This window comes from Osmerus eperlanus, chromosome 9 (assembly GCF_963692335.1).
Source record: "Osmerus eperlanus chromosome 9, fOsmEpe2.1, whole genome shotgun sequence".
Taxonomy (NCBI): Eukaryota; Metazoa; Chordata; class Actinopteri; order Osmeriformes; family Osmeridae; genus Osmerus; species Osmerus eperlanus.
This window is the reverse complement of record NC_085026.1, coordinates 4,074,685-4,082,580: the sequence shown is the minus strand read 5'-3', so window position 1 is coordinate 4,082,580 and position 7,896 is coordinate 4,074,685. Positions and strand designations below refer to the sequence as shown.

The following is a 7,896-nucleotide window of genomic DNA, read 5'->3' as shown; positions in this document are numbered from 1 at the left end:
ATGACGTTGCACCGGTCGGTAAACGGAAGTGAGGGAAGAAGGAAGGAGACAAGTGACCTAAACATGGCGTACCCGCTGGGTAGCAGAAGTGGCGATGCAATGTTATCTTTAGCGTGGCGATCTAATCATAAAATCTTGATGTGCTATTTCGTTTTGGCATTACATCTTACGTTGCAACCAGTTTCTGCCAAAAGCGACAGCCTAAAGGAAGTCACTGATGGAAATTGGCAGGACATCTTGGAAGGAGAGTGGATGATAGAATTGTAAGTGTGGGGAAGCTAATAGCTTGCTAGTTTACTGTCATGGATTACATTAGTCTAGCGGGCGTGCTATTTAGCTCGGTATTTATCCACGTTTGCGTTGCTGGCAAAAGTGTAGGAAACCGAATTAGCAAGGTAGCTTGTTCTTGATTGTTCTTGACATTCCAAATAGAATATCACGTTGGAAAGCTAGCTAGCTACAGTATGCTTGTCAAAAATGCGTGATTTATTATGGGAACCTAGCTAGCACTAGCTATCTGTAAACAAACGTTTGTGTACTAGCCGTAGCAAACGTTGCAGTTATTAGATGTTTCACTGACATTACGAATTCCGCTGACACTTATGCTTGGACCCACCCGCCTCTTCGACAGCTTTGCACCATGGTGCCCGGCATGCCAACAGCTTCAGCCGGTATGGACTGAGTTTGCTGACTGGGGGGAGGACATGGGGGTCAACATAGCCAAGGTGGACGTCACAGAACAACCTGGTATGTGACTGCTGAAGGACTTGTCATTTGAACTACAGTAGAGGACATGTTATAGCCTACTGGCCCAGAAAGTCAGACTAATAGGTTATAGTACATAGAATAAACATAACAAACATTTAAATTATCAAGTTTACTTTTGAAAGTAGTTTGTTAGTTATAATGAAGTCATTTCTTGACATGCTAGCTTGTTCTAAGAAACCATATCCTGTCTCCTTAGGTTTGAGCGGGCGATTCATCATAACTTCACTTCCGACCATTTACCAGTGAGTAAAAAAATAAAATAAACTAACACCACATGACTTCCTGTTCATCAGTGTGACTAGGCTGAATGAAGATACAACCGCAGCTGAAAATGTTACAGAAATACACCATACTTGTGCTGAATACTGAATGTGTTTGATTAAATATCATATATTTTACCTTTTTAAAATATTGTGTTCTATATTTAAATTGTGGTTAGGCTATTAAGTGGATCTTGGCATGTCTGCTTCGATTCTAAATGTTTCTGATTCAACTCTGTGTTTTCAGCTGCAAGGATGGGGTTTTCCGTAGGTACCAGGGAGCTCGTACTAAAGATGACTTTCTGAGCTTCATAGATGAAAAGAGGTGGCAGGCGATTGAGCCCGTCTCTTCCTGGTTTGGTCCATCTTCCTTTTTGTGAGTTTATTGTCTTGACTTATTTGGCCTGAGTGCACAAGACATTATCGTTTTTGTTAGTTTCTGTTTAGAGATAAGGATATGATGTTTACATGTGTTTGTGAAAACAGGGCAGACACTTCTTTGAAAGTTCAAATTTGATTTCATCTCTCGATTTTCTCGTCCTTTTACAGAATGAACACAATGTCTGCTCTCTTCAAGCTGTCCATGTTTATCCGGGTGAGAAATGATCTGCTTATTATCAAATCCAGCAACAACAACAAAAACAGGCTGAAACTTTTGAAGCCTACCAGTTTCTGCATACCTGCCTGAAAGTAAAACTAAAGCTGTTTTTCTCTGTATTGCAGCGTTGTCATAACTACCTGACAGAGCAGTTGGGGATTCCCGTTTGGGGCTCTTATGTCATCTTTGGTCTGGCCACTCTTTTCTCTGGTCTGGTGTTGGGACTGGTGAGTGAAGTCTAGCTCATTTGATGACACAAGGAGAATTTACATTGATGTCATTATTATTTCTCCTCACAGTTCTTCTAGTGCATATAGAGAATCCATATCAATAAAGAATCCAGTTTCAGCAGATCCTCTTTGTTCTCTTCCTCAGATACTGGTGTTCATTGCTGACTACGTCTTCCCATCGCGTAGGTTTTCCTCCTCGGACTATTACCAGAGTAAGTGTGCGATGGCAGGAAATGTAACCTAACCCATGAAATCACATGTAGCTATATCCTAACCCATACAGTCACATGTAGCTATATCCTAACCCATACAGTCACATGTAGCTATATCCTAACCCATACAGTCACATGTAGCTATATCCTAACCCATACAGTCACATGTAGCTATATCATAACCCATACAATCACATGTAGCTATATTATAACCCATACAATCACATGTAGCTATATCCTAACCCATACAGTCACATGTAGCTATATCCTAACCCATACAGTCACGTCGCTATATCATAATCCATACAATCACATGTAGCTATATCCTAACCCATACAGTCACATGTAGCTATATCCTAACCCATACAGTCACGTCGCTATATCATAATCCATACAATCACATGTAGCTATATCATAACCCATACAGTCACATGTAGCTATATCCTAACCCATACAGTCACGTCGCTATATCATAATCCATACAGTCACATGTAGCTATATCATAACCCATACAATCACATGTAGCTATATCATAACCCATACAATCACATGTAGCTATATCCTAACCCATACAGTCACATGTAGCTATATCATAACCCATAAAGTCACATGTAGCTATATCCTAACCCATATAGTCACATGTAGCTATATCATAACCCATACAATCACATGTAGCTATATCATAACCCATACAATCACATGTAGCTATATCCTAACCCATACAGTCACATGTAGCTATATCCTAACCCATACAGTCACATGTAGCTATATCATAACCCATACAATCACATGTAGCTATATCCTAACCCATACAGTCACATGTAGCTATATCCTAACCCATACAGTCACATGTAGCTATATCATAACCCATACAGTCACATGTAGCTATATCCTAACCCATACAGTCACATGTAGCTATATCCTAACCCATACAGTCACATGTAGCTATATCCTAACCCATACAGTCACATGTAGCTATATCCTAACCCATACAGTCACGTCGCTATATCATAATCCATACAATCACATGTAGCTATATCCAAAACCCATACACATACATGGCGTGTGTAGATAAGTGTACCCTTGAACATTGATTTGTTCTTTGATGATGCTTTGCTGCAGAGAAACAGTCTATGGAACAAGCCCGGCTGATCCAGCAACTAGAGGATGAACAAGAGGCCGACGGGGAGGAAGACGACGAAGAGGAGGATGAGGAGGAGGACGGTGAACAGGAGGAGGTCTGGAGGAGGAGGAGGAGAGGATCGCCCGAGGGCCGCCCAGAGCCACGTGGACAGGCCCTCCCTGACCAAGCCCTGAGGAAGAGGGTGGTGGCCAACCGGGAGGAGCAGGAGGACGAGGACATCTAGAGGCTGAGGCAGGAGCTGCAGACGCCTCCCCCACCCGAGTCCCAAGGGAGCAGCAGCGGGGGGTCGGTGGAGGAGCGCGGTCCTGAGTCGCAGTAGTGTTTACAGAAGGAAGCCCACAAAGCCTCAAGGAGGCGGGGTCTGGCAACCACTTCCTGCTTCCTCCCCCGTCCCTCGGCTGCCCTGGGTGACGTCTAGACTCTCTCACGACTGCTCTCACCAGCAGCTACCTCCCCGCGGAGGAGCAACTCTCCCAACACCTGCTCTACATGTCTGAAACCAGTCCAAGGAGTGAGGTTTAAGTATGAAGTGCAGTAGATCTGATATTTTTCTGGGGCAGTTTTGTTCATGCTATGCATCTTTTTATTGTTATTTTTACGTTTGTCCCTCTTAACAAATTATATATTGCTTGTGTTTTGCCCTTAATTGTAAGATGTTTTATATCTAATATAATATGTTGTTTTCCACTGCCTGTACCTCAGAAATCCCAGTTCATCTTTTCATCCTCTTAAAGTCTTCCCAGGCATTTAATGTTATAATTTCAGTTAGTTCACCGCAACACGGATCATCTGTGTGTGTCTTTACTCGTGAGAAATAACAATGGTGGCAACTTTTTGCTGTGTAAGGGTTTGGTACAGAGCTGGCACCCTACACAGGTATCCATTGATGAGCAAAGACACCAAAATGTCGACTTTATTTTAGCGTGCAGTGGCCCTCGTTCCTCTGTAAGACTGACCCACAACAACGATGGAGAGGTTGTGTGCTGCCTGAGCTTACTCCAGTGTCAGGATTGTGGTGCTACCTGTGTGCTTATTCTAAAATATGGATGATTAAATATCAGTTTTGTGCTGTAAATATGACCTATTGTTGTCTTCACTGCGAAAAGACCTACAAAATACTGAAAACCTGAGGCCTGGTTCAGACTGCCAGGCTAAAACTGTATCCTGGTTGACGTTCCGTGGAACTAAACAGTCAGACTCGCAGAGTGTGAACCATTGGGCTGTTTTAGATGCCAGTCTGAAGGGAACCTCAGGGTGGGTCGTTTGTTAGACATTGTTTCTAATATTGTAATTCTAATATTATTTTACTTATTCTTGCCGAGATTCCATTCTTGATTGGGAACGTGCCATTGCTCTGGCACAGTGCATGCTGGTGTGGAGAGTTTTTCAGGGATACAAACTCTGGCTTGTTTTTTTTTTTTTTTTTTTGGACAAACTGTACAGTTCAATGTGTGAATGAAGGATGTTTGATGGCTTGTCCTGTAAACAATGTAGAAAAGTGTGTGAGAGTGAGGTGGCTGGACCTTTTCTTCTTTTTGTTTTCTTTCCCTCAAGTGTTTCACTTGCTGTTCAGTGCTGATGTGTGTGTGGGTTTTTTTTTTCTGATTTGGTCCAGTAGATGGTGACAAACATGATTGATTCTTTTGAAGGTAATATGGAACTCAATCTCATCTCATGTCCTTATTGAAAATGATCTACAGCGCAAGGATCTCGAATCAACCAAATCTAGAATCAACAGACATGCTCATAACACATCCAACCCTCTAGATCTTTCAGCTTCATAGAAACAGACTGGGATGCTAGAACCTGTAATGCTTTTGTGCATAAATCTCACTTTTAAGTTTTGATGATGCAGTTATATATAATAGCTCATGGTTTTTACATTTAAGTTGTGCTTTTCAGCAAGCTTACCATAGTTAATGGTGGGTTTGCAACTGTTTATCAACCTAATGTAACTGTCTCTCCTGGCTGACCCACGCTTCCTCACCTCTGCTGGGGCCAACAACTCCACAGACATGAAACTCAGCCTGCAGTGCTTAGTGTGAACCAGACCTTTCTAAATAAAGAATTGATATGTTTGGAAAAAATACATGTCTTAAAACGTTAATTGAATGTTGTCGTGGTGGATGATGGCATCTGAAGGTCCTACCACTACCAACCAGTAGATGGCAGTGTTGTACCTCTTGTTACTCAATCATGATAAGATTTACAGAGTCATGATGAAAGTGTAATTTGTGTGTTTTTTATGCTTGCAGATAATATGGAGTCAAATCATTTGCATCTTGTCCTGGCTGTGTGTTGCAGTAATGTCACCAGGTTCTTGGTCAAGTGTAATATAAAATTGTAGATGAACGCAGTTAGACCAAGACTGCTGCAGAGTGTTACGCTGTGATATATATACACTCCTACTTCCTGTTTTACACAAGCACAACCTCAGCCTCATACTGAATAGAGATCTCCCTCCTCACCACCATCATCCACCCTCATACCCCCCTCAACATCATCATACTTCCCCTCACCACCATCATCCACCCTCATACCCCCCTCAACATCATCATACTTCCCCTCACCACCATCATCCACCCTCATACCCCCCTCAACATCATCATACTTCCCCTCACCACCATCATCCACCCTCTTAGCCACCATCCCTCACCCTGGGTCAGTAGGGGAGCAGGCCAGGGAAGTGGATCTCTAATCAGTGCTGTCATTGCAGCTTGAGTGACCTTCTGCACACGCTCTGTTTAACTGGAGCTTAGTCCTCCAGGGTGTGTGTGGGGGGGGGGGGGGGGGATCTGCTCCTGGGGGGTTCGGCAGGGCTCTCCTCTGGTGTGTGAGCTGCTGTAGATGAACCCAGATGACACTGGTGCTGTTGGACAGGTTTTCTGTCTGTGGCTCTCAGGAATGTCTACTGGATCCATTTCCTTCATGGTTCTCCTGGGTCCCTGTTCATGGTTCTAGTTCGATCTCCTTCAATCCACTTCATTAATCCTGAGGGAAATCCAAGGTTCCATAAAACCCTACAAACAACATTGCTCAAGAACATTACGACAGCAGTTGGGGTTACTATTGGTATTGTCAGTTGTTTACAAAAAACACATACTGTACACAAGGGAATTTCTAAGTTCCCCTACATTTACTTTACGGGTCTGTGAGGTGAGTGATGTATACAATTACATCCCTTTGGGTATAGTGCTGCACTTGCACTTATCCATCCACATGTCCACTTCAATCTCTCTTTTTCTGTGAGTGAATGAGTGAGTGTGTTAGAGTGAGTGAGTGAATGAGTGTGTTAAAATGGCTCAGTGTATGTGTTAGAGTTAATGAGTGCACAACTGACTGACTGACCGAGTGTGTGTGCGTGTGCAAATGAGTGTGATTGACTGAATGACAGCGTGTTAGAGTATGCGAGTGACTGAATGAGTGTGTTAGTGAATGTGCCAACCTGGGTGCTTGGTGCTGAGCTGCAGAACAGATTCGACTCACACGTTCTTCAGTGTCCAGGCTCATTAATCACAGTCAGACGCCCTTGCATGACACGACAAGTTCTCCCAACAGCCCCCTTGTGGTGACAGACGCCTGGTCAGCCCTAATCTCCCAGCCAGTTAACTGTCTCTGAGTTGTATGGCGCCATAGAACTCTGTCAGGGTTGATGACAACTCACAGTACCTAGCTAGCCGTGTAGTTGAGGGTGCTGTATAGGGAGGTTTTCTATGGATGTACAGTAGAGCGGAAGTACAGTAGAACCATATCTTAATCACAATTAATGTAAAAATCTATATATATTTATTCAAATTTGAATAGATTCTCTCTCAGAGTATACACATGTTTTCAGTCAGCAGTAGACCAGTGGTGTAAGTACAAGACATCTTTGTCGTCAGTGACATTGCAGAGATGTTGGCCGATTCTAGGACGGATTGTGAATAGTTTCCCAGTTTTCTGGGAGAGCTTAGTTACAGGGTGGATTAGCTGTCACTCTCGTGGAAGAACTTTAGTGGCATCAAGGAGTAATGCAGACTTCCCTGAAATCCTGCCTGGCCAGGAAGGGCCCAAACCTGAGTCAGATTTTCCAGTGGTGAGCACCACACCGGTAAAGGAAACAGATTGTTGAACTCCTGAATTTCCCATACACTGTTGGGCAATGGAGGTGCTCTCTTTCATTTGACGTTTTAGTTTTTATCTGTTTAGCAGACCCTTTATTTCAAAGCGAAGTTGCGAAGTTACAAATAGCGATTAATAATAATTAAAAAATATATGATATTGTATTCTCTGTAATCTACAGCATTTAAAACTGCAGTAACACATAGTTACAGTGGTCCTATCTATGTCCAGTCAAGTAAAGGGAAGAAATCGTTTAATTTTAATTTTAACATTGTTGTCACTCTTGTCACTGTACGTGTCTCTGAAACATGAGACACATTTTGGGATCAAGGGAGTTTTTCAATGTTGTCCCAGTTGAATGTCTGGCCTCTGGGCTTGTGGCCAGAAGGGGTTTTCTCAAACCTCAAAAATGCATGTGAAAAACAAGCTGGAGTTACATGATCCTGACGTTTGCGAAGGGTTTCTGGATGCCAGTGAGGTGTGAGGGGTGGACGCACAACAAGGCAGCACTTGTTCGGGGAGCTGGTGTGCGCTTTCAGCGGCCTCTAAGCGGTTAGTCGGACCATTAACTCATGAAGAGGGG

The 7,896-nt window shown here is 43.1% G+C and overlaps 1 protein-coding gene across 1 annotated transcript; it reads left to right on the top strand.

Annotated features, from left to right (window-relative positions):
- Positions 1-4,292, top strand: tmx1 (thioredoxin-related transmembrane protein 1). The gene is made up of 8 exons (XM_062469571.1): positions 1-263; positions 632-747; positions 965-1,010; positions 1,276-1,404; positions 1,578-1,623; positions 1,752-1,853; positions 2,002-2,068; positions 3,191-4,292. Exons 1-8 carry the CDS (start codon positions 1-3, stop codon positions 3,433-3,435), a joined length of 1,014 nt encoding a protein of 337 aa, XP_062325555.1. The 3' UTR covers positions 3,436-4,292.
- Positions 4,293-7,896: the final 3,604 nt, after the last annotated feature.

Bases quoted from the DNA above. Each gene is read 5' to 3' on its own strand.
- tmx1 (XM_062469571.1), top strand. From the start codon at position 1: ATGACGTTGCACCGGTCGGTAAACGGAAGTGAGGGAAGAAGGAAGGAG. The intron at 1,011-1,275 runs GTGAGTAAAAAA...CTGTGTTTTCAG, and splicing joins TCACTTCCGACCATTTACCA to CTGCAAGGATGGGGTTTTCC. The intron at 2,069-3,190 runs GTAAGTGTGCGA...GCTTTGCTGCAG, and splicing joins CTCCTCGGACTATTACCAGA to AGAAACAGTCTATGGAACAA.